Here is a 26,649-nt window from a genome sequence, read left to right as displayed (position 1 = left end):
TTCGGGCCCTAGGCAGCCTTGCTGGACGGGTGTTAGAGGTGAATGAAGGCAGACAGAGTGTGAGTGTCTCAGAGTGAACACCGAGGGGCCGGGGGATGGTTGACGCCTACATGAGCATGTCTTTCTGCTCCTGATTCAGTGTAGCAGGGGGGAGCAGGGCGTGCTGTTGTACCACAGAGCAGATGTCCTGTGGACATCTCACCTCCAGCAAGGTCTACGAAGAATCAGGTAACGGTCCCACCCCATGCTGCCTCTTTTCCTCCTGCGGTCACGAACTGAGGCCCCGGGAATAATTCCGAATGCTAGTGTGTCATCAGGGAACAGAATGGACACACCTGTCTGCTTTCAACTCTGTCCAAGTCTTGTCTTCCGGGTGCCGTGGGTCTCAGGGTCAGAGTAGCACGGAAGCCAAGTGTGAGCCGCTGGGGGCGAGTCGGGCTCCTGTGTGAGAATGTCTGTCTCCCCTGCCTGGCAACGCCTGGCTTCACTCTGGAAGGTCTGCCCGCTTTGTGGTCACCCTCTGGCCTCTGCTCTCTTGATGAACGGAGGTGGTCGGGAGGGAGCCGGCAGGGGGCCAAGCCGCATTATGTAATTGGAGTAGTATGGACAAATGGTCTAGTACGCATCTTGAGTGACTTTGTCCTAGAAAATAAGCTAAATGCTTATTTGTCTACATTACTCCTTCCGACTTCATAACAACCCTTTGAGATGGAAACGCTTGTTATCACCACTGAACAGATCGGGAAATAGCCTTGGGAGCTTTCAAGGAACATCCCCAAAGGTAAGGATCAGTCCACTTCCCGTGAGTGTCCACCGCCAGAGGGGGAGCCCTGGTCACCCCAGCGGTCACCTGGGTGAGCGAGGCCTTGGTGCAGGGGCGTCAGGACCCACCAGTAACCCTCCGAGCCTGACCCTTCTCAGGTGATGAGAAGGAAGGAAGTCTAGCGGCGGCATCAGGCGGTGATGCTGGTCTGCGTGAATGTTGTAGACTAGTCCTGGAGAGCTGCAACCGGACTCTCAAGTCCTCATTCCTCGTAGGCTGCTGCCGGGAAAGGTGTCGTGCTTCCCGGGAAGGCGGGGCTTGCCCAGGTCCTCGGCCTCCCTGCTGGGACCAGACGGTGGAGGGGGCAGGGAGGGGTTGCTGTTCTGCCGGCTCGGCTTTTATTTGTTATTTATCATGTCTCGTTCCTTCTTCGTGAAAAGAAGTTCTCGCATTGTTCTTAGATTTGGGGCAACAAATCTTTTTTGCCTCAACTTAGGTTTTTTAGGTTTTAGTATGAAGAGTATGTGTGTGTGTGTGTGTGTGTGTGTGTGTAAGAATCACTCCTCTAGCCCTGGCCAGTTTGGCTCAGAGGTTGGAGCGTGGGCCTGCGGACCAGAGAGTCCTGGGTTCGGTTCCTGCTAGGAGCACGAACCAAAAAAAAAAAAAAAAGAATCCCTCCTCTAATAAGTTAACAAGTATGATTGTTGGAATAAAGAGAGGCGAACAGTGTAGACCCTGGGCGTAGCAGGGAGGAAGGCGAGAACACCGGGTGGAGAGAAGGCCCTGAGGTTCCTGGTCAGTGAACCCACATCCCGGGAAAATCCGCGGCAGATCTGGGGGAAGAATGTCAGCGACCGTTCCTTCTGGCTTTTCCCCTTTGCCTCGGGCTAAGGAGAGACGGGAGTCTTGGAACAGAAATGCCGAGGCCGAGGTGGTGACAGTCCATGGTGACACACGTTGCTTCACATGGTGTTTGTGGCTGCCTCACGCAGTCCCGCATGTCAGCTCTTCACAGCCCCGGCTGGGAACAGGAGGGAGCCTAGGGGTGGGCCTGGTTAGCCCCTCATTTCACAGATAGAAATACTGACAGAAGGTTCACGGGCAGAGCCATGGTCCTACGGCTGGCTAGCGTCAGGACCACATTCCAGTGCCTCAGGTTCTCGTCCAGTGTGACTCCATAACCTTGGGCTCCAGTGGGCAGAGCGACGGCGAGGGGTCCGGGACCCCGGGATTTACTTAACATGTATCGGTGTGCACAGCACTTGCTCCTCAACTAGAACGGCAGCATTCTCTCTAACACACATGGCAACGAAGCTCGTTACTGCACGTTGCGTGCAGATGATTTGGGGGAGGAAGTTCCATCTCTCTGGAATAAAAACTATTACTGTCGGTAAGAGTGTTAAAAGACTTATGTTTTTAATTAAAATTTAAGTGCTGTCTGGTTCGATCTATGCCCCCCTGTGTGGGGGACTGTGTGCGCTCAGAGGGCTACGCAGGCCATCACCCTCCATGAGAGGACATCGCTGGGGGTGTTGAGGACTTGCTGCTTCTTGCTTCCTCCTTCACTTACAAATAAGCTGGTTATCGACAGGTCTCTGTAAATCTGTGGAAGAATGTTCTTAGACTTGGAAATATCTCATTTTGGGTGGAGGCAGAGGCTTCCAGAGGTTGGCAAGATGCCCATTATTGTAATGACCACCCGCACACCCTCCTCGAGTCCCCAGAGTCACCCCCCTCCCCCAGTCAGTTCCTCGACACACGCTGCTTCTGCCGTGTCTCCTTCCCGGAGTCTTATTTTTGTTCAGCTACGACACCTTCCTGGAGAAGATTACAAGACGACTTGGGCCTGGATGAACCGCAGGTTAAGCAAACTCAGTGTTTGCCCAGAGGTGGGACGTCCAGGTAGAAAACGATCGTCAACTGGGCGTTTTCGTTGTCACTGGAGGTGTGTCATGGACTGTGCTCTGAGGAGTCCGGTATCCCAGAGATGTCGAAGGTGTTCTGCCCCTGGCAGGTCTGCCTTCACGTGCACCGGGGAAGCGAAGGTCACGCAAGGTCAGGTCAGCGTGGACCAGGAGGACAGTGTGGCATGCTGTGTTTTTCTCAAACTTAGTGAATTACGGATACCTTTTTTTTTTTTTTAAAGTCTCACCCATGACCAGACTTTAAGAACTCGGTCTGGGAAAAGCTACTGAGTGTGGATACACCTTATCAGCAAACTGCCTTTCAGAGTCTAACGCCCAAAACGTATTTGGGTGGGGAGGTAGGAAAGGAGGCAGGAAGGGGATTGCGTGTGTGTGGAGGGAAGGTGTCAGGGGAAGACTGGAAAGAGAACAGGAGCCAGGCTCTGAACACTGCACCGATGTGGCGAGTGGGGAGGAGACAGTGGTGCGTGGACGCTGAGGACGATCACGGCTGCGGCAACGCGGAGCCCCCGAGGGGCAGGCGCGTGAACCGTGCGGATGCTCGTTGCGCAGGGTTCACTCAAAGACTGGGAGCTCTGGGTGTTATTGAAATAAATCTTTTGTCAAATGACTCTATGTCGACATAATAACGATGCACACATGAAAGAAATACATAGCCAGTGATTTCAGGAAAGAAAGAAAAAAGATCACGTTGGAGAACAAGAATTTTTATCGGAAGCGATAGAAAGGACGAGCAGGGAGATGAGGTCTAACTCTGTTTTAGACGTACAGGGAGACCGTGTATCTCAGGACAGGTTTGGGCATGGCTCGCTTAACGTCAGCTTGCCTGAGTAAGTGGGGGTGTGGGGGAGACTAGAATGTGGGTGCAGAAACTGCTCTTTGCTATTGAGGAGTCGCTCAAAGGCAGATGGAGCTGCCGGTTATAGACAGCCGAGGGCGTGGCACCACACACTCCGGGATTGTGTCCTGCCCACAGAGCCATGGGTGTAGTTGTCGCAAGGACATCGTAGAGAACACAGGGGCGAGATCTGCTCCCTGGAATGTGATCTGGCCAAAGAAAGGAGGCCCTGTTCTTCGGGAGGGCCCACTACACTCAGCAGACGAGATCTAGCGGAGGCTCGGGTAAGATGAATGAAGCCAGTCCCGGGACCCGGGAGCGCATCTGGGCAGAAGGGTGTCAGCAGCCTGGAAACACAGCTGAGGGCGACTCTGGACCCCAGATGGTTGGTGAAGAGTTGCTGACACTGCCTGTTTTAGTTTCTAGAGGTGAGGGGAGGCCTCATCCTGACAGTTTTGGGAGCTGAAGAAGGAAAGTCAGCCTGGGGAGAGGAGGGAAGCACGGCTTGGGAAGCCACAAGCTGGGCCACTCAGCGAGCTCCAGGCTTGTCTTTAGCAAGGTTACTCTGACACCACCGGGTCTTCATCTACGGCCGGGTGGATGCAGTGACCCCTTCTCTGGGGCACCTCCCTGGATGCTCTCAGGGAGATTTTGGGGGCGTGAGGGTGGGGCACAGACCTGTAGTGACATCCTGGCTTTCGTGGGAGTTCAGCTGGATTTGTCTCCTGTCTCAGTGGTTGCTAGCTCTTTGAGATTCAGGGTCATGCAGTCAGAATTCATGACTGTCACTGGCCCAACTCTCACAATGTGCCAAACGCTAAAACAAAACAACAACAAGAAGTCGGCGTTACCATCGCCACTTTACAGATCGCAAAACTGGAGTTCTGGGGGGTCAGACGGCTACCCTAGTCCTGCGAGCTGGTACGTGGAGGGGCTGGAGCCAGACCCAGAACCCCTGGCTCTCAATCCCACGCGCCTTCACCTGGACCCGCGGTTCTCAACTAGGGAACGGCGAGAGCTTTTCCAACAGGCAACACCTGACTACGTCAGGGCACTGACCTCTTTCCCTCAGCTTGTCAAATAAAAATGACAACAGCCAACACAACACAATAGCCATCCGGTGTGAATGAATCAAAATCACCTGTATTTTTTTTTTTTGGTCCAATTGGCAAAAAAATAGAATATATGTTTTTGGTGCGCCGCAGAATTTTAATAATTAGCTTATGTGCCGGGAGATGAATGGATTCCTTTCATCCGGGCTCTCAGCTGGACGTCTGCACATGTTCGCGTTAAAGCGCAGGCAGGGCTGGGAACGCTGGTCCTTTGTCACGTGGGCTTGTCTGCACTGTTATCCCTGGCACAGGGGTCAAGACCTCTGTACGGATCATGTCAGGGGGTGTTTGTGGCCAGAGGGAAGAGCAGGAACTGATGTCATTAGAAGTTATAAAGTATCCCCCTCGAGGCTGAAATGGAACATTTGCTGTTTATTCGAGGTGAATGATAGTTAAGAATCGGAGGGCCACTGTTCCTTACACGCTCAGAGATGTTTCCCCAACCTCCCATTGCAGGTGGCGTGGTCCTCAACCCCATCTATTACGGGATGCCTGGCCATACCAACACCATGATCCACGAGGTGGGGCATGTCCTGGGACTCTACCATGTCTTCAAAGGGGTCAGTGAAAGAGAATCCTGCGATGACCCCTGCAGGGAGACAGTGGCCTCCATGGACACAGGAGACCTCTGTGCAGACACTGCCCCCACTCCCAAGAGCAAGCTGTGCCAGGACCCGGAGCCTACCAATGACACCTGCGGCTTTACCCACTTCCCAGGGGCTCCATACAACAACTACATGAGCTATACAGGTATGGCGAGGGCAGTTTGGGGCTGGAAGGGCGGACCTGCAGCTGGGGGAGAGGACTATGGGGCAGTGTTCATGCCCGAGAGTAAAAGCATATTTATTACGGCTTATTCTTCCCTCCATGTCTGTGCAGAACTTAATAAAACACTGAGAGAGTAATGGTCTTATTGACTAGATTCTCCTTCACCAGAGAGTAAAAGAAAAAGACACATTTACGTTGGACATTTGAATAGAAGGACAAAACCAAAAGGTTTCTTGAGATGCCCTTGACCCCGACAACTTGTTTTTTCTTGTTCTTGCCCACATTCATAGGCATTTGCTCTGGATGAGTCTAATAGTGATGGGGGAGGGGGTTTCTGGGTCAAGGTGGCCCTTTCTACTATTTTTAAAGTCAGTCAAGAAAATGGCCTTGGTTAATTTAAAGCCCAGGATTTCTTTTCATTTTATGTTATTTTAAAGTATCAGATTCTCTTCTTCCAACTAGTGCTGACTCTTAGCTTGCGTCCCCTCCCCCAAATGGCACCACCTCCTTTAAGGAATGGTCCTGTCCTGGCCTTGGGAACAACTATATTATCTTGTCCTGGATTATGTTTCACCCTTGTCCCCTGACACCTTCCTCATTTCTGGCCAAAAGTAATACTACTCACAGTCTCCTGATAATGGACTCAAATTGATCATTTATTCCTAACATTGAGGATGGGTTGGGTTTAATGACCTACTCCAGTGGTGAAGGAAGGAGGCAATTTTCTATAAGGTCCAGGGGCTTGTTTGGTGGTAAGTTCTAGAACTATTCAAAAATAAATAAATCAACCCTAGGACCCTGGTCATGCCTTTGAAGGGAAGAAGGGGTGGTGAGCTGGTCCTGTCTGTCACCGATCAATAAATTCGTACCCAAGTCTCATTTTGGTGTGTCATTCAGGTGTATCACATTCCTACGGACCAGCATCCCCTCCTCCCCCATCAAGGTCATGGTGGGTCTAGCCAGGGCAGAGCCACTGGGCAGCGGGCTGCAGAGGGCTGAGTGTTCAAGTCCCTCCTTTGAAGTGGGTACAGGAAGCATCTGGCCAGTGTGGCTCGGTTGCGTGGGCGTCATCCTGTGCACCAAAGGGTTGCTGGTTCCATTTCTGATCAGGGCACCTGCCCCGGTTGTGGGCTTGATCCCGGTGGGGGGCATGTGAGAGGCAGTGTTGTATTCTCACATCAATGTTTCTCTATCACTCTCCCTCTCCCTTCCTCTCTCTCTCAAAATCAATACAAATATCTTTTTAAGCAGCAGCAGTACCGGGAGTGTTTGACTGGTGTGCTCTTGTTGGAAAAGGTCCTGAAACTAAGATACTCCCTTTCTAATGTGATAAAAGATGTATCTCCAAAGTGAGGTGGGGACCTCAGTTCCAGTCCCGCTGCCTCCTTGACATTTTGGCTCTGTCTCCCTTTGAGCATCTCCACTGGGTACCCCTAACCTTGGCCAGAGTCACTGGGCATAAAACCGGGGTCCACAACTCCACAGATGTTCCTGAATAAACCGGCCGTAGGCTGAAACACTGCCACCTTGTGGCTTCGGGTGAGCAGCCCTCAGCTCAGAGCCGCCCCGACCCCTGGGCTCACCTGGCCCAGCCCTGCCCTCAAGGTTATGGCTGGGTTTGGAGATCAGCCAGTGCTAGTCTCTGTCTTCTCTTTCCCATTTTCAGCGTAGATACTTTCTGACTAGAATGCATTTATTCATTCGACAGGTGTTTATGGAGCCTAACAAATGCGAGGCGTTGTGTTAGGTGCTGGTGACTCAGGCGTGAACAAGGCAGAATTTGTCCCGGCCGTGGTGGTGGACTTGGCAGGCTAACACCTCCCTCTCTCCTGTTCTCATCTTTGTCTCCACAGATGATGACTGCACAGACCACTTCACCCCTAACCAAGTGGCGCGAATGCATTGCTATTTGGACCTTGTGTATCAGCAGTGGAGTCAAAGCCAAAAGCCCACCCCCATTCCCATCCCACCCATGGTCATCGGGCAGACCAACAAGTCACTCACCATCCACTGGCTGCCTCCGGTCAGCGGAGTCATGTATGACAGGTGAGAGGAGCCCCTGCCAGGGCTGAGCTGACCTCTTCCCCCCGTGGCATTTCTTCTGCACAAGGGGAAGGATGTGAAGTCAGGGGAACCCCAGCTGTGAACACGAGCCACCGCCGAGGGCTGCCTCCACCCCGCTCAGTCCTCTGCGTACGTAGCAGAACCGTGGGCTCTCCTGGGAGCCAGCGCCTCCTCACCCGAGCTCACTCCTTGGCGGGGGGCCTGTCCGATGTATCCTGAGAAGTGTCACCTCCGGCAGGCTTCCAGTAGCTGTGAAGAGGTTGACCAGTATGACACAGGTGCACTGACCAAGCTGGGATGGCATTTGCCACCTGGCCAGCTCAGCCCTTGTCCTTGGCGGAAGGGCGGGCAGAGGCTTGCTCCCTGCACGGTGGTGCTGGGGGGGAGGGCAGTGTTCTTCCAGTCACTTCTGGGGGCGGTGGGTGTCAGGCTACCCACTGTCACAAGCTGTGCCTCGGGGCTTATCTGGCTTATGTGAGCGTTTTCAGTGCCCTCTCTGCCTCCTGGCGTACCTGGCACCTGCCCCGCCTATGGCTACCACCCCCCGTGGAGTTGTCATCATCTACCTGTCCCTCTCCACTGGCAGCTCCTTGGGGGCAGGGGCATCTATTTTTTGCATCATCGTCTCCTGCACCATAAACACCTAATACATGTCTATTGGAGAGAAACATTATATCTAAAATTAGCCTTATTCATCCTTTGCATGTCAGTGTAAGTGAACACCAGAGAAATCTTTGTCAAGGGAGAGAAGGCAGGAAAAGATGACAGCTGACCGTTGGTGGGGGAGGGGGATGTGCTTTCACGAGAAGGACCAGGACCCCATCCATGACCCTCTCGGGCCCTCCGCTTCCCAAACCTGCCGCCCTGTTCGAAGTAACGGGAGCGGCTGAGGCCTGCCTGGTCCTGCGTGAGGGGCGCTGTGCCAGGCATCATTCCTGCAGTTCCCTGCTGGGTCCTCGCAGTAGGCACGCGCCTGCGCTGTCGGTGAGACTTCTGGGGCACAGAGGAGCACACCGGGCCGTTGGGGACATCCAGTGGGACTTCAGAAATGAGCAACATGGACATTATTTTTTTTCACTCGGAGCTTTCCCATGTCCAGGTAGACACCCCTCTTTTCTGCACACACTTCCCCTTGGGGTTCAGGCCCCAGCGAAGGAGCTGGGGGGCCCTGGAGCATGTTTCTGTGTACCCCAGCTTTCCTGAGAGCTGGGGGAGGGGCCAGGAGGCAGGGGGGGAGGGAGCAAGTGAATCTTTTTCCAAGCTGGAATGCCATCCTTCTGGGATCTTGCCACTTGTCCTTGATACCTTGATGACATCGCTTGAGCATCACAATTTTATAAAGCACTTTTTAAAAATCCTCACCTGAGAATATGTTTTTGTTTTTGTTTTTTAATTGATTTTTAGAGAGAGGGAAACATTGATTAGTTAGTTGCCTCCTGTACGTGCCCTGACCGGGAATCAAACCCGCGACCTTTCTGGTGTTTGGGACCAGCTGAGCCACCCGCCAGGGCCCGTAAGGCACTTTGAGTGTCATGGCACCCCAGCCCCGGCGCCCTCTGCGTCCACGCTCATCCGTGTGACGTGGGTAAGAACCCGCTTCAGGGAGCGGTCAGCAGTCCCCGCGGGCGTGTGCGGAGCGGTTGCACACCCCTTTACGCCGCACGTGTAAACAGTTCAGTCTTGCAGTTCCCTCGGGAACAGACGCTGCGGTAAAGCGGACGCCCCGCTGGCTCCCTGCCAGGCTCCCTCCTTCCAGCTGCGGGCGCGGGGAGGCCTCCCCACACGTGTCTGGGGAGACGCACGTCACCCACCCAGCGATGTGTGTCACGCTGGGGCTGTGCGTACTCCTCCCCCGTAGGTCCTGGAGCCCGGTGTCAGCCCCACCCCCGCTCGGCGCTCCGGGAGGGGCGGTTGGCGCTGTGTCCACAGCCCGCGTGGCCCGCAGCAGAGGCCGGCCGCCACCAAAGTGCTGGACACTTGGTGGTGTTCGGGGACTTGCTCCCAGGAATTGAGGAACTTGTTGTGACCTTAGGCAATTTATGTAATCTCTCTGAGCCTGCGTCCTCATTTGTAAACGTAGACGTCTTACTGGGATTAGCAAGAATTCATGAAAAGCCCCTCTTGGCAACATGCCAGGTATCTGAGGGGCTGGTAGCATCATTCTTCAACAATACTAGTTTTCTAGTATAGGATCACATATTACTTCCCCCCTACCTGTCCAGAGCCCCCTTTTCCATGTGTGGTTCACAGCTGGGCTTCCAAAAAGATTCAAAGTATCAGAAAGGAGCTGCACCGGTGTCCTTGGTTATTTAGTTATTGTTGTTCGCTTTTCCCAGTTACCCCGTGTGGTGTTGAAGAGTTCTTCCCAGGCTGTGAATAAACCCGCCCCACCCCCCGGAGGGACAGCAGGGGCCAGGCCCTGTGCCGACGGATGGGCATAGAAAGAACAGAGTCCCGTCTGGACTGCTCAGAGGCAAAGGAGTTGGAATGAGGATGGGAGTTTTCAGTACCCAGAGGGATGCCCTCAGACAGAGGCAGAGGTGCAGGAGGTACCCAGAGGAGAGAGTGCAGGCCCCGGAGAGGAGTCAGACTAAGTGCCTGCCAAGGCTACACTTGAATGGGCCTTGACGGGTATGTAGGAATTTGCTAAACACAGAGGCTTGAGAAGGCTATTTGGCAGGAGAGAGAACAACATGTTTCACGGAGCTGTGTAAGGGTATGATGAGTTCATCGTGATGGGGACATAAAACTTAGGAAGGAGCTCTCTTACGAAGGACCTTGGACCATGCATGGTAAGGAATTCAGCTGTAGCTCCATGGGTGATAGAGAGCCCAGGGGCATCACATTTCATAGGACTTTTATTTCCTGTACGTGATTTAAAGTAGGGAGTTTAAAACGTAAGTCCACATATAGTGAAAAAGTTTACTCTAAAAATTGGTGTCACCAGACCGGCGTGGCTCAGTTGGTGGGGCATTGTCCCATGTACTGCCAGGTTGTCGGTTCAGTTCCTGGGCAGGGACCTGCTGGGTGTGGGCTCAATCCCACGAGGGGCGTGCAGGAGGCAGCTGGTCAGTATTTTGCTTGCTCTCTCTCCTTTCCTCTCTCTCTAAAAATCAACTTAAACAAATCTTTATAAATTGGCCTTGTTTTAGCTGGGGAATGCAAGGGGTCTTGGGATGACCTAGTGAGAGTCAACGCAGGAGTTTTATGCTGGAAAATTTAAACATGGTTCTTTGGTGTTGAACCTTAGGACATAGTTAAATTCTTCGGCTTTTTAACCTTGCGATTTCTCACGTCACTGAATTTTCCAAAGACGAGGTTCCTACAAGAAGGAAATGAGATGAGAAATACTTGTGTTCCCCGTTACCCCCTAAGACCTCACACCCCAAAAGGTCTTCTGAATCTCCTTCTCCAAGTCCTCTGATGGACCCCCCTTGGTCTTCCCAGGACCACGGGCAGCATGTGCGGTGCATGCGCGGAGGACGGGACGCTCCGCCAGTACGTGCATAAGGCTTCCTCCCGGCGCGTGTGTGACTCCTCGGGCTACTGGACTCCAGAGGAAGCAGTGGGTAAGGGCCGTGGCTTTTTCATTTAACCTTGGTGGTTGCTGAGAATGGGGTGGAGGTGGAGGATGGAGAGGCAGCACGCAGGTGAGTGTGGTGTGTGTGTGATCTGCTGGGAAACACCCCGTCTGGTACCTCTGTGCGCTGGATGTCCCACGCCTGGTCCAGGTGGAGGGAGGCCCAGTGGCTGTGTGAGGCAGGGGTCAGCACAGAGGACAGAGGGTGATGTCAGCTGAAGCCGGAGGGGTGCAGTGTCTCGGTGCTCAGGGAGCAGCCTTGCCCCGGGACAGCACAGGCCGGCCTGTCACCCCTCCATCAGGAGAGTGATGGAGAGCAGCCGGAGAGAACACTCACACCCTGGCCCAGCCGGTCCGGGTGGGTGTGTACACGAGGTTCCAAACAGAGCATTCCCGTTTCTGCCGTTTTATGAGCCTATTAATCGCCGGGACTGGTTGTGCTTTGGCTATGATCTCAGCTGGGCCGGAGGGGGGGAGTGTTCATAGCTGTCCCTCTTCCCGTCTCTCCCCCAACTTCTCAGTCACATGCTCACTCTCACGCCCCTCGGACCCGCGGAGCGTGCGTGCCATCCCAGAAAGTGCTGTCACGGGCGCAGCGCCTTCTGACCGCTGGCTTCCCTCTGCCGGCCTCCCCCTCCTGTGTTCACCCCCATTAGCCCCGTTCTCTTTTCCTGACGTTTAGTAAGACCCTGAAAACTTCTCAGCGAGCTGCATCGGACATGATCCCATTTGAGTGAGTTTACAGCCTTGACTTCGACAAGACAACAGTGGAGAACTCTGGTCTGATAGTGTCCAGTGTCCAGCAGCTGCCCTGGACTCCCTCGTACTCACGTGACAGCAGCCTCAGGGAGAAACCTGGGGGGAGACTGTGTCCTCGATGGATCGTATAGGACTCCTTTCAACTGGGAATCTTCGGGGCAGAATGGAAAGTTACTGTGATTTACATCGGCCTTGCGCCGGACTCGTTTAGAGACCGGCATTTCGTAAAAGGCCAGTGCTGTGCAGACAGTTTGTCCTGTGCTGGTGTTTTAACACCCACGGGACATCCTGGCCCTGCAGTCTTCTTGCTTTTAGTCTCAGAACAATTTAAAAGGAGTGAGAAGTTCTGGGTTGGGATTCTCATTTTGTGTCTTGAGGCAAACCAAGTCGACCCTTAGGGCCTTCGCATCATGTTCGAACATGAGAGCGTAATCAAACGTTCTAACAGGCCGCACCGCCTCGGGGTTCGCTCGCAAAGGCCTGTACTCTGTGGTATTTGGGATGACTATCGGAGAATACTGCTAAGAAATACTGGTCTTCCTCTGCTTTGAAAAGGTGGAGAACCAAGTCATAGAAATATACGCAGTGGAAGTCACCGAATCCCCAGAAGAGCACAAACAGATCTTTACAGACATGCTCAAAATGTGTTTCATGACCCCGAGCAAACACTCATTCACCACCGACTACTTTCTAAATGCTACGGGGGATAGAAAACTGAGCCAGACACATTCCCGGCCTGTATGCTGTCCTCTTCTACCTCTGTCTCGCTGCACCCGTCACCCTATCGTAAGATATATGAGGGCAACACCTTCATCTCTCTTGTTCCATATTCTGCCTCCGGTACCTGGCTCACGGCCGGGTGTGAACGAGGTATGCAGTGCATTTTTGTTGAATGAAAGAATCAATGAATGGATTCACAAGACAGGCAAAAAATAGTGAGGACCGTAAGATGAACTACACACACACACACGGAACAATACACACACGTACGTTTGAACATGTTTCTGCTGGGTTTTGGAACACTGCTTATTTTCCAAATTCTGAAGGGCTAAATAATTCTGCTTTTGCAAATGGAGTTTGCGCAGGTTTCTCTGGAACGTTGTATAAGCCTTCCCTGTGAACCAGTAAAACGGCAGGGGCTAAACGGTGCTTTTATAGGTGAGGACTCCAGGGTGAAGGAGACCCGCCGCAGCCACGGCCGAAGGGCCGGCAGCGAGAAGCCCCGCGCTGCTCCCTCCCCGTTCAGCCCTTGTCCTGCAGATCCCCTCACCTGATGTGAGAGAAAACGGCCTGGCGTAGCTGCTTCCACAGGGCCGACCTTGATGTGTTTGCAAGACTCCACTACCTCTTGGCCTGGCTGCGGGATCTCCGTGGCTTCACACTCAGGAATAAGGATGTAGGAGTCCAGGGGAGCCCGGTTACACAGCGCGGTGTCCAACGGAAATGGACATCGGCCTCACTGACGAATAAAACAGGGGTCGGAGCGTTCATTTATCTCAAAGTATTAACAAACTAAGTGCAAATAACTCTCCTCTGCTCGGGGAATCTTTAAGGACGTGACTTAACTTCTCTGCCTCGGCCTCAGGCTCCCACCTGGGGTCTGGGTGGGGCCCCCCAGTGCCCTGCTGAGCTCTCTTGCCAAAAGGCACCAAGTAGAGGTCACGGAGCAAGATGCAGGACTTGCGATGGTTCCGTCTTTGTTCTCGGAGCACTTGAGACCTAGCCCACTAAGCTGACCAGCTCCTGCAGGAATTGGTCCAGAGTTCTCTTCTTTCTGGCTGCTGACATGGGCTCCGCCCACGCAGGCCTGTAATGGCCTTTCCTGATGTCTCCGTCTTTCTGTTCCCCTCCCTCAGGGCCCCCAGACGTGGACCAGCCCTGTGAGCCCAGCTTGCAGGCCTGGAGCCCCGAGCTCCACCTGTACCACATGAACATGACCGTCCCCTGCCCCGAGGAAGGCTGCAGCCTGGAGCTGCTCTTCCAGCACCCGGTCCACGCCGACACCCTCACGCTCTGGGTCACCTACCTCTCCATGGACTCCTCCCAGGCGCTCGTCGACACAGAGATCTTGCTGGAAAACCAGAAGTCTGTGCACCTGGGCCCCCTGGACACTTTCTGTGACATCCCTCTCACCATCAAACTGCACGTCGATGGGAAGGTCGTGGGGGTGAAGGTCTACACCTTCGATGAGCGGATGGAGATCGACGCTGCTCTGCTGACCTCTCGGCCCCACAGCCCCCTGTGCTCGGGCTGCGTGCCTGTGAGGTACCAGGTTCTCCGGGAGCCCCCCTTTGCCGGCGGCTCATCCGTCGTGGTGTCGCATCCCCACAGGAAGTTCACGGACACGTGAGTTGGGAAGGAGGGCTTTCTAAACCATGGTGCCTCTTGGGGTTTGGGGAGCGGATTTGGCTTTCTTTCCCCCCTCTTTTCTGCACACCGGCATATCCTTAGTTGGAGAGAGACTCGGCGTCTCAGAGGGGGTTTTATTCTACACTGGCATACCTTAGATGAAGGACAGTATTTCCCAGAAAGGGACAAGCAGGTGTTCTGACGGATGAGGCCATCAGGATGACGGTGGACAAGAGGTTAGTGTGAGGGGTGTTGCAGTCGGACTGAACGTAATTACCACACATAGGCTGGTCAGCGTCAGGCGGCCCCATCTGGTGTCGCCACTGAACTTCCGATCCTTGGCTGAAACTTTCAGGTCGTCTGCGGAGCTCCTATGACACTCAGAGGGTACTGGCAACCCGTCCACAGCTTAGCCAAGAAGCCAGCGGTCCTGAGGCGCTTTGAGGAGTCCTGACCCACCCCGATGTGTTTCATGCTTTCTCTTTTTCTTGTTCCTTCTCTTTCCTTCTCTCCCAGCTCCCTTCTTTCTCTCTTCTGTTCTTTCTGCATCTCGTGAGTTCTCCTGTGCCCTGGCACTGGGTGCCCAGTGCCGGAGATGAGGACTGAGATAAGGTCATTGGCTTAGAGGAGTTAAGTGTCTAGAGTGGAGGGGCTTGTATCGCCAAAGACAAATTCTCTCGAACCTCACAATTTCCCCCAGACTCCGCCCTGACCACAGAACTTGGGGTAAAACAAAAGTCCCATCAGAGGTGCGATGCTGGTTATTTTGACGCCTTAGAAGTCATCACGGAATGCAGTGGGTTAAAACAACAGACAATATTTCTCATGGTTCTGTGGTTGGCTGGGTGTCCTCCTTGGGACTGGCTTGGCTGGGGCTAGATGGCCCGGGATGACCTCAGGCACACACGGGAGGCTCGGCGGAGGCGGCTGGCGCATCTAAGGCCTCCTTCCACACCCTCCCTCACTCTCCAGTGGGCTTCTCAGGGCTTGTTGTCCTGGGGTGAAGAGGTCTCCAGCAGCAGGGAGGGCGGCGTGCCCCCAGACACTCACACTCTTCAAGCCTCTGCTTATGTCACTCACGATAACCTTCTAGCAGCCAAAGCAAAGTCACAGCCAATTTCAGGTTCAAGGCGAGGCAGGCGTCACCTTGCCTGTCAGTGACAGGAGCAGCAGAGTCACGTGGCCGAGGGGCCGTGGGTGGGAGGAGTCTGCCCTCGGGGTCTACCCCAGCTGCAAACAGGGGAGAATGTTCACCTCGCGCTTTACTGCGTTTCCCCTCCCCTGTTCGCTCCCCAAATTAGACCCAGAAGACAGTGACGTGTTCAAAAAGCTAATGCCAATGGGCGGACAGATCATGGGATGCATTTTTTAAAATATATCATTTTTGAGCTTGTCTAATTGGGCGGTTGAAATGATACGGATGACCTAACTCGCTATCTGCACACAGACATACACACCCCACCTTTAAGGTCAGCAGCATCCCGTGCGGTAGATGAGAAGACTCAGCTGAACTTGAATGTGGCTGAGCAGAGCTAGTTCGCGGCTGCCGCAGGACTGCATCCAGTTTTCTGAGTGTCATTTGGGTTGCCTTCCCTTGGTAACCGACTGCCTTTTACCAGCTCGGATCATAGAAGGTGGGGCTCCCTGCTGCTAGTGTCCCTCTCCCCCACCAGGAAGTGGGAACACGGGCTGACACTTCCTGCCCATCCTCTGTAGCCCCAGGACAGCGGAAGACGTACGCGTGTCTGGACAAGTCCGGCAGAAACCTTCCTGTAAGGGAGGCCATCAGACTTGATCAGGACATAAACTTGGTTTTGCTTTTGAAATGCCTGGCACTCAGGCAAAGATCGCTTCCCCAGGGACAGATAACTCAGAAGCGTAAAAGTCTTTAATATTTAGGCGTCTTTGCTATTAAAATAACTAAAAGCCAGCACAAAGGTTTTTAAAGGTGTTTAAAAAACTTTTTTTCCCTCTTTATTGATTTTAGAGAGAGAGGAAAGGAGAGAGAGAGAGAGAAACATGGAGGAGAGAGAACATCGACTGGCCGCCTCCTGCATGCTCCCCACTGGGGGTTTGGCTCACAACCTGGGCATGTGCCCTGACCAGGAATTGAACTGGTGACCTCTTGGTGCATGGGTCGATGCTCAACCACTGAGACACCCTAGCTGGGCTGAAAGGTGCTTTTGAATCCCTGTGACATTTGCTGTCTGGTGGTGGCCACATCAACGGGAGAGTGGAGCTTGGTGGTTGAGTTGAAGAGTCTGGTCAAGAAGAGAAGGTCTTGGCAGATTTACGGTGCCCACTCATGGCTGTCCCAGCAACCCCTAGAGATCCTGTTCGCCAAAGTCACTCTCATGCCTCCTGGACTTTGGCCATAGTTTTCCAGGGCAGACACCGAACACAATTTAGATGAGGGGAGAATTTGTCTTAGCAACCAGCAGCACCCCCGTTGAGCCTCTGTCCCTTCTCAGTGTCCTATCCCCCATGCTCTCCACCCGATCAGTGCACCTGGACTCCAGAGACAGTCTGGTAAACTCCCATCTCTGCAGTCAACCAGTAAAACCACGCCTGGTGTGTGTGCATTTTGACAGGGCTGGGGGTGGGGAGTAATCGAACACACTTCTAATTGTGGAATTTCTTGCATCCCCAAAATGAGGACGGAAGGTGTTCTCACCTAGGAGACAGTGCTCTTTCCCCGATGGATCCAGTCTCCCCAAAACAAGAATTTCCTTGAGAGACAAAAACAAACAAACGAGCAAACATGGAGAATCTACAGAGTCACCCAGGGCCTCACCGAGCCCAGACTCTGAAATTTCATCTTCATTTTCTTTGATTACTTTTGATTACTTTGCAAACACACGACTCTTTCAATAGGTGGTGGTTTTCTTTAACACGGTACAGATACCCTGGAAATACCACCCTCCCGGGCTTTGTAGGATTGTTAGTTCGGTGCTGATTCAACCACCGCTGACTGCGTCCTCGCCGTGTGCACTGCCCTGGGAAAGCAGACTGGTCGTGCTTTTGAACACCTGCTGCTGTGGGAGCCTGCGGGCCCCGGTCTTCGTTTCAGAAAACGTGGCATATGTGGGACATTATCTTCCCCGCCGAATTTCTCTGAAACTTCCGCAAACTTTCCGGATGTGGTTGTCACGGCCCGTTGGTTTCCACAGGGAGGTGGCACCTGGGCAGGTGTATCAGTACCAAGTTCAAGCTATCGCTGGAGCAGAACTGGGAGAAGCCTCGCCGCCTCTGAGCCACGTCCACGGAGCCCCTTACTGTGGAGACGGGGAGGTGGCCAGGTGAGGACTGTGTGCGTGTGAGTGCCCGGACCCCTGCCCTGCTCTGACCGGGGCTCAGCCTTGAGTTTCTGTTTTACTGGTTTGGGAAAAGCAAGCGGCAGGGCGCTCTAGAACCTGGCTGAGATCTTGCGGGGTCACTCACATGTCTGCATAGATAAGGAGGGACCCACTTTTATTTAGATCTCACCCCAGAACTGAAATATTGGGGCTGATTCGGGGGGCAGTGGATGGGTAGCTTTTAAGGTTTCAGAGCACAGCTGTGGTTCAGGGAAGGGATCCAGGGGGAAAAGGTTCCTTGTCAAGTGATGCTACAAGAGGGTGTGAGGATATCGTCTGGGTCAGTGGCCTGTCCCACACTGTTGACCATCTGTGTGATGGGAGGAAGGTCAGCGTAGCTTGCTGAGCTTGCGCGTTGGCCCCGGAAGACCTGACTGAATGTAGCCCGGAGCTATTCTATGCAATCACCCAGGTAAAGACGGAATCCCCCTTTGGTTTCTTAACGTGCCACGTTCCAGTATCTGTTGTCCTTTGGCGATAACCAACCCAGGGGACTAATTCAGTCTAGCTTGCCTGGAACTTTCCCAAACTGAGCACAGAAGACTCCTGTGTCCCGGCGGCCACCCTATGTTAACCTGTCCCGGGTGCTGCTTGAACCCCACCTGTCACTTACGTAAGCTGCTGGAGTAGGAGGCTATGGTTTGTCTTAGATTCTGCATGCTAAGAACTTGGACTATTTTTAATCCCCTAGACCAGGTGGAAATATATTGTATCTTGAAGCCCTAATAGCAAGCACTTCTATAGCCTTTCCTGGACTCCCACCCCATCATTTAGCAATCACTAAACACTGTTTATCTTCTCCGTCTTCTGAGATCCTTAAGCGTGAGTGCAAGCCTATTCTTTTTCATAGGAGTATAAACACCAAGTGTTCCCAGACCTCAGTCATACATGGAGGTGACTGAGGTTACTTGAATACCCAAACCTCGCGAGTCGGCTGCCAGCTTCTAAATCAGTCTCTGCGCATTGCCTCCCCTCCCCCACCTCCATACACCGGCTCCCCGGGAGAGCCTCACAGGTGCACAGAATGAGTCCGGCTGTTGTTGTCCCTGCTGCCCCCCAATTCAGGTGTCTGGGGGGCTTGGTCCCCACTGCTGCCCAGGCGGAACGCTCCTTGAACAAAACACTCTGTCCTGTGTGGTAGCTTCTCCCGCAGCTGGCCCCTGAGGGGGGCTGCCTTGAAGTCCCACGATGCCACATCTGCCTGGGCGTCTGGGCAAAAGGAGGGAGGGGCCCCTCCTCTCCCGCACCGGGCACTGCACATTCCCTCCAAACAGCTCCATCGGATCAGGGCCTGCCTGGCCGCTGGCCTCCGAGGCTCCTTATCAAGAGATGCCGTTAGCTCCCCGCCGTGTTGCCCGTGGAAAGGGTCACGCTGGGACCTGCCCTGCAGTGGGGGGATGTCTCTGGGTTGCTGCTGTGTCTCGCTGCCGGCACCTGCTTACACCTAAACCAAGCAGAGTTTTAAGAAGTTGAAATGCTGGCAGAGAAAGAGAAACCCCGTTTCCTGTATGTGCGTATGTGTCTGTTCACCTCCCAGGGACCTGGGAGAGGAGTGTGACGACGGAGACCTGCTGAGCGGGGACGGCTGCTCACGGACCTGCAGCCTGGAGAAAGGCTTCAAGTGCGCAGGTGAGCTCGGGGGCCCGGCGCAGGCTCGGTCCTGTTTCGGAGGTATCCCCGTCTCTTGTTTTTGTGAGCTCTTGATATCCTGTAACACATAAATTAATGATGACGGTGATAACCACATGTGACGTGTCTGTTGTGTGCTAATTGTTTCACATACGGTATCTCATTTAATTCCCTACTCCACGTATGGGGACACTGAATGGAGGCATAGACACCCTGGACCCCCGCTTTCTCTGATCCGCCTAGACGTCAGGATTTGAGCCAGGAAGTATGGCTCTGGAAGCCACATGTTGAACCACTCGGTCATGTTGCCTTCTAGACTAATGTCAGCAAGGATTTCTCTTGGGTCCTCATGTCTAATATCAATCTCCGCTGAGTAGCCCAGTCACGTGGGCTCTACATAAAAATAGGGTCAGAGATCATTCTCAGCCCAAAGGAGCACTGTGATTCACAGGTAAGATCATGGAGAAGGAATGACCACAGTTCATCACATGTCTTCGTCTTGGGGAACCACTGGTAGTGAGTGACACCGAGGTGGCATTGACGGCAGACTCCTGCCACTCGAAGAGGCCGCCCAGCTACTCCTCCCGCCCCTGGTTAAACCTGTCCTCAGCAGTAGACTGTTTCCCCATCCCCAGCTGCGCACATGGCGGTGCTTCTGTGGAGCATAACCCCTCAGCAAAGTTATTTTAATCAGCAGTGCATTTAAAATGATTTTATTTATTTATTTACTTTTTATCCTCACCTGAGGACACTTTTCCATTTCTTGTTCAGATAGAGAGGGAGAGAGAGAGAAGAAGAGAGGAAGAGAGAAACATCGACGTGAAAGGGACACATCGAGTGACTGCCACCCGCACAACCCAACCAGGGCCGGGGACAAACTGCAACCGAGGTACATGCCCTTAGCAGGAACCGAACCCAGGTCTCTTGGGACCGCAGGCCGACGCTCTAACTGCTGAGCCAAACCGGCCAGGGCTAAAACGATTTTAATGTCTCTAAATCTCAAGATAAAGTAGGCACAGTTACCGTGATGTAGAACGTATTAAAGTGCTGAGTTCTGCATGGAGCACACAAACACCCCCGCTCGCTAGAGCAGAATCATAAAATCACGGAATCCTAGTAGTCTTCCATCATCCGACAAATACATCCGCTGCGCCTGAGCACCACGAGTCGGAGAGACATCTGCTCCCTGCTGCAGACGAGCCAGCGAGCCAAGGTCCAGCTTCCTTCTGCGGCCCCGGGAGACGGCCCCTCCTGTGTAGGGCCTGCTGCCGTGCTCCTAGCAATAATGACGGCACCTTGACACAGGCCATTCTGTTTATAAACGGCGTCATCTGTCAGAAAATTCTCCTCTCCTTTCTGGTCTGGAAACTGAGGCTCAGAGCGTTTCAACATCACAGCCTTACAGCGAGCTCTCTGCAGAGGCGGGCCCGGAACGCGGCTGTTTCAGTGCTTAATCAAGTGCTTTTCTCTTGCGGGGAAACTACAGAGGGTCATTCTTTTCCCTGTTTGATTTGACTGCCATTCAGATGTTTGAAATGCCTCCCCATTATTCTCCTTTCCAATCCAAACATCCCCTCATGTGATTCGGTTTCCGACCCTTTCCCATTGCCCCTGACCGGCTCCATGTGGTCAGTGCCCCGAGAGGAATTCAGTACTCCAGATGTGGTCTGAGCGAGCTGACTGCCTGCTGGCTTCTGCACACAGGGCTTGTTGCTCCCACCTCTGTTAGCATCATTTCTTCGTGCCGTGCACAGCGGGCCGACGGTGCGCACACACGGTCTCTCTCCCCCGCTCCTCCTCCCCCGCCTTCCCTCTCTCCTCATCCCTGTGCCTTCTCCAGTGCAGCTCGAATCTCCTCTGCCTGCAGAGCAGACCTCACTTGGATGCTATCGCACGTGATGGCAGTGGGTCTGGCTCTTGCGCCTCTGCCTCGGACTCCAGTAAGACAGAACCTGCATTTACAGGGCGAAGGTGACACGTGTCCAGTGAGACGTCTGCTCCCGCAAGTCCTGCATGGAGAGTGGGCCGAACATCCACCTGTATCCCCTTATTTCTCCAAAGACTAGGCTTGAAGGCATTACATGAAATGCACTTTAAAAGTACATGTTAGTTTTAGGTGGATTTAGAGGCAAAAAATTCAAGTATTTGGTAAAAAAAAAGAGAGAGAGAAGCAGAAGAAACAGTCACTGGTTAATCAATAGAAAAACAAAATATATATGTTATAAACAATATGTACATCATAATGTATACAGTTATTCATATATACATCTATGTATGTATACATCCAAAATATATACCTATTTATGTACATAAGTACATGCACGCATGTATCTCTATTGAAGGAGAGAGAGAGAGAGAATCGTCATGGGGAAGTCATTCTAAATGCACATATATGGACTTTGGGCAGTGATTTGAATGGGCTGTGGGTTTGACAAAATGCAGGCATTAAAAGCCCAAAATAGGCTTCCAACCAAGTCCTCAGAACAGTGGCTTATTCCTGACAAGTAAAGGTCAGTGTGCCACAGAGGGCCTTCGACGCGAATGAGTTATTAAGAAAAATGATGAACAAACACATATTGATGAGCCATGAAAGTGACTGGACCAGCCCTGTGGTCTTGCTGTAAAGAATTAAAAATAAAATGACTGGCATAGCAACAATACATTATAGCAAATGACCAGTATAGCAACAGTGATGATGTTCTTGAGTGTGGACTCGTGTGGATTTAGTTTGAATCGTGATTTTATTTTCATGTCCAGTTACTTTAAGTAGAAATAGGAAAGTAGAACTCTGCTGGTCATCTTAATTGTCCTGCATTTTGGTAGAAAATGCAGTAGAACTTAATCAATGGCTTTATAGCTGCAGCCCCACTTTCTAACTGCGACTGACGTGAGTTTACGTGGCGCTGGTTAACGCTTCACTGAGAGTCATCCTACAAGTGCACAGGGACTACAAGCTTAATTTACTAACCAACCGTTCTCCTTACTGTTCATTTCTCAACTGTTTGCGCTTGAAGACAGTCCTGTCTGAGTTTGAGACTGTGGAATAATGGGAAGCCCCCTAAACCCGCCTTCCCTAAGCTTGGCTCAAATCCAAGCTCTATGGCTTAGGAGTCAAAGGACTTTGACAAGTCACTTCAAAATCCCTAAGACTCAGGTTTTCTCTTTATTACGCAAACAAAAAACACACGCCTTACGTGGTTGCTGGGAGACTAACAGAAATGATGCCTAGTGACCCTTATAAACCTGGAGCCCGGATTGCCCATTTCAGATCAGTCGCCTAGTGAGTCAGAAACATTATTCAGCAGCAAAAAGGAATTGAAAACCAATCTCTCAAATGCTTTGATATTTCAAAAACTATGAAGAGGACCCAAATACCCTAAACATCATACCATTTATTTTAATTCTCTTTCTTCTTTTATTGACTTTCCTAATATCCCAGCTGAGTGTCTTGCTCCGCTAGTCCTTAAAGTTTATTTCTACATCCAGCCCACAGCCACTTTTCTCCTCCGTTTCTTCTCCCCCAAACCCACCCCTTTATTATAAAGGTGGATTCTACCGCTTTCCCAATGCAAACCAATTTTGCTGTTTTAGGTGTGTATATGCGTGTGCGTGTGTGTGCACGTGTGTATGTGCATGTGCGCGTGTGTGCATGCATGTGTGTGTGTGTGCGTGTGGTCTGAATGTTTGCGGTGGGCATTTAGACTGTCAATTATGGGATTCCCTAGTGGACTGGAGAAAAAAATGTAATTATACTTTTATGACATATATAAAAACACATGTTCAAAGGCCGTGTGATGTTGTTTGGCAGGAGAGCCCAGCCTGTGCTATGTGTTTGAGGGAGATGGCGTATGTGAGCCCTTCGAGAAGGAAACCAGCCTCGTAGACTGCGGCCTCCACACTCCCGACGGGTACCTGGATCAGTGGGCTACCCAAGCTTACTCTGCTCATGAAGACAAGAACAAGTGTCCCGTTTCCTTGGTAACAGGAGAACCTCATTCCCTGGTAAGTTAAGCCGGAAGAGTCAAGTCTGAGAAAAGTGTGCAATGACATTTTTCTCCTGACTTTGACATCAAATTTGGTCCTTACTGAACTCAGGATAAGATGATGTTAAAGTGAAAAGCTTCTAGACCAGCCATCAAATCTCATCCCCACCCTCAGCCGTGTACCTTCATCAGTTTTCACTGAGGAACCTTTGGCTACGAATGGTTGCTTCAAGGTGTACCAAAGCATCTCAAAATTAACCTTAGAAGCACGCATATCAGAAATGATACTTGGGCTTTGTGTTTGAGAGAATTTATTTTGAAAGAAGAAAAAGAAGCAGGAAACAGTCAGAATGCCGGGATCACACTACCAGATCCACCAGTATTGCTATTATTATTGCTAAGTGAGGTTTGATGAGTGACTTGACCTCTCTGGGCCCCGATTTTCTCATACACGAAATGGGTACAGTGATCCTTTTACATTCAGCTCAGTGGTTTGCTACAAAGATCAAATAAAAATTTAAAAATGTATTAAAGAGCAAAGGATAATTTGAGTTAAAGGATTCTTATTCCTGAAAGACTATAGAGTTAGTACTAGAAACAAATGCTTTGCTATACAATTTTTCTAGAATAGCTATCTGAATAAGTAGAAGATCCTCTGGGGACTCTAAGACTGACTTCTGTGAGTTATAGTTGAACACTGAAAAGCGGATTGTGAGCTTGGCTGTTGGGTGTTACTCCAGTTGTGTCCATTGCCAAATAAACTCTTCCATTCCTCATATCAATGGGCAACATAGTCCTTTCAAGAGAAGTGAGATTTAGTCAGATATTTTAGGCCAGGGTGCAATCACTGGATTTTAGGCTTGAGGAGACATCCCCAGCAGACTGAGGGACCAGCCAAGGTTGGTGCTTCAGTTCCCAAAAACTCATCAAGAACGAAAGTGTCTTCTGGGGCCCAGTTTTTTGCATCCTTTCTTTGTAATTTTCTTCCTCCTGCTGGTAAGATGACTCCTTTCTTCAAGGCACGAAGTAGGCATTTCAAGCAGGAAGAAGGAAAATGGGTGCGTGGTAGCTGCGTCTTTCTTTTATTGGGAAAATGCAGCTTTTCTGGAAGGTCAACACTGTAGACTTCCACCGACATCTTATTGGTCAGGTCCTGGTCCCTTAATCACCTTTAGTTGTAAGGGACCCTGAGGAGATGAGCATTTAGACTGAGATACACTTTCCCCTGGAACAAAAGTGACGGTTGTTCATTTGAAAGTAAGGTGACGTGGATATGAGGCTAGTCTGTCTTCCCTAAGTGAAGTGGAAGAAGGTCCCAGAGTTCCTCATCTCTGGCTCCTTGACCCTCTGAACGCTCCTCAGTTCCCTGACTCGGTAGCCTCTCTCCTGGGGCCAGTAGGTTCTGCAAGGTACAGATCTAACCCTTGTCCTGCGCAGACTTCCATGGCTAGTCCCAGAAACAGTTTCTGGAATGTCAGGACTATTCTTTAGGCAAGACCCCCTGGTTGACGGTGGGCCCAGAGATGACGTGCATGTTTTTTTACCCAGGCACATTCTATCTGGAGGCTCACAGAGTGCACGGAGACATTCCTGTGCAATGAGAACAGTTTGTTTGCCAACAGTGCAATCACTGGCCACTCAGAAAAGAGCAAAACTTTGGCTTTGAGCTGGAGAGCTTCCTGGTCTTATCTCTCACACGCCACATTTAATTTCTGGTTGAAATTGCATTTCAGATGTGCACGTCTTACCATCCAGATTTACCGGAGCGCCGTCCCCTTCCTGGCTGGTTCCCCTGTGTCCCCAGTGGGAATAGATCTCGGGATGAAAGCAGTGAGCAGCAAGAAGGTAGCCTGCAGAGAGAGGACAAGGTTTGGCTCAAAGTAAGTGGCCCAAATGTTTTCGTGTGAAGGCTGTGCATAGACCGTGCATGTGTCTGTGTACATGGATGTGTACGTGTGCGTGTGTTTACAGATGATTCATTGGAATGGCTTGCCAGAAAATTTCCTTTTGTCATCTCCAAGTGTTTACTAATTCGTTTTCACCTCTTTTTGAAATTTGGGCTTTTTTTTTAAATGAGTAATCAGTTTATCGAAGTGTAACACACACACACACACAGGAACATGCCAAAATATAACACACACAGATGAATGAATTTTTACAAAGTGTACACTCTGACCACCACCCAGGTCAAGAAACAGAACATTAACATCACCCCAAAACGCTTCTCTCATTAGTCTCAGCTATTGCACCACAGGGGGGTTACTGTTTGTACTTCTGGCACACGGATGGGTTCGGTCTGGTCCTGCACTTCTCGTGGGACCCTTCACAGTCTGCACTTCTGCACTGTTGTGTTCTGAAGCATGGAAACACCACACTTTACCCGCCCAGACTGATGAGCACGCGGATTATCTCCTGTTCTCTGTTATGTCACACAGAGTTCTGCCGCAACCCTTTCTGTACACTTCTTTTGGTGAATGTACACAAGTAGATGGGTATATTTGAAAACTGCTGGATCATAGGTAATTCCATTTTTAATTTTTTGAGGAAACTCCATACTGTTTCACAGTGTCTGCACTAATTTGTAGTTCCACCAACAGTGCACTAGGTTCCCTTTTCTCCACATTCCTACCAACTCTTGTTCTTTGTTGATTAATTGATGGTAGCCATTCGGGCAGACGTGAGGTGATATCTGATTGCGGTTTTAATTTGTATCCCTCTGATGATGAGTGGCATTGAGCAATTTTTTATATGTTGATTGGTCCTCTTTGGAGAAGTGTCTATTCAGGTCCTTTGCCCACTTTTTAATTGGATTGTTTGTTTTTTAGGTGTTGAGTTGTATAAATTCTTTATAAATTTTCAGTGTTAACCCCTTATCAGATGTATGATTGATGAATATATTCTCCCATGCAGTGGGTTGTCATCTTTGGTTTACTTTGCAGTACAAAAGTTTTTTTGTTTGATGTAGTCCCATTTGTTTATTTTTTCTTGTGTTTCCCTTGCCCAAGGAGATAGATCAGAAAAAAATATTTCTATGAGAAATGTCTGAGATTTTACTGCCTATGTTTTCTTCTAGGATTTTTATTGTTTTGAGTCTTACATTTAAGTCTTTATTTTATTTTGAGTTTATCCCTATGTATGATGTAAGAAGGTGGTCTAGTTTCATTTTATTGCACGTATCTGTCAAATTTTTCCAACACCATTTATTGAATAGAATTCAATAAATGTGTGTTCTTGCCTCCTTTGTTGAATAGCAACTGACCATAAAGGCATGGTTTTATTTCTGAGCTCTCAATTCTGTTCCATTAATCTATAGGTCTGTTCTTATGCCAGTACCATGCTGTTTTGATTACTATGGTCTTGTAGTACAGTTTGATATCAGTAGTGTGATTCCTACATCTTTATTCTTCTTTCTCAAGATTGATGAGGCTATTTCCAGTCTTTTGTGGTTCTATATAAATTTTTTAAATATTTGTTCTAGTTCTATGAAATACACCATTGGTAACTTAATAGGAATTGCAATGAA

General features: G+C 51.0%; 1 protein-coding gene across 2 annotated transcripts in view; it reads left to right on the top strand.

The window, feature by feature from the left end:
• The window catches only part of PAPPA2 (pappalysin 2), a 208,972-nt gene that overhangs the window by 79,876 nt on the left and 102,447 nt on the right, over window positions 1-26,649 (top strand). For both annotated transcript variants that reach the window (XM_036273419.1, XM_036273420.1), the window contains exons 4-11: window positions 5,095-5,388; window positions 7,260-7,452; window positions 10,918-11,039; window positions 13,666-14,155; window positions 17,329-17,457; window positions 19,052-19,143; window positions 22,952-23,145; window positions 24,860-25,006. In XM_036273419.1, coding sequence (XP_036129312.1) covers window positions 5,095-5,388; window positions 7,260-7,452; window positions 10,918-11,039; window positions 13,666-14,155; window positions 17,329-17,457; window positions 19,052-19,143; window positions 22,952-23,145; window positions 24,860-25,006 — 1,661 coding nt within the window. The remainder of the gene's footprint in view (window positions 1-5,094; window positions 5,389-7,259; window positions 7,453-10,917; window positions 11,040-13,665; window positions 14,156-17,328; window positions 17,458-19,051; window positions 19,144-22,951; window positions 23,146-24,859; window positions 25,007-26,649) is intronic.

Source organism: Molossus molossus, unplaced genomic scaffold (genome assembly GCF_014108415.1).
Source record: "Molossus molossus isolate mMolMol1 unplaced genomic scaffold, mMolMol1.p scaffold_m16_p_20, whole genome shotgun sequence".
In the NCBI taxonomy this organism is placed as follows: domain Eukaryota; kingdom Metazoa; phylum Chordata; class Mammalia; order Chiroptera; family Molossidae; genus Molossus; species Molossus molossus.
Note: the sequence above shows the minus strand (reverse complement) of the source record. Positions and strands in the feature narration are given on the sequence as shown.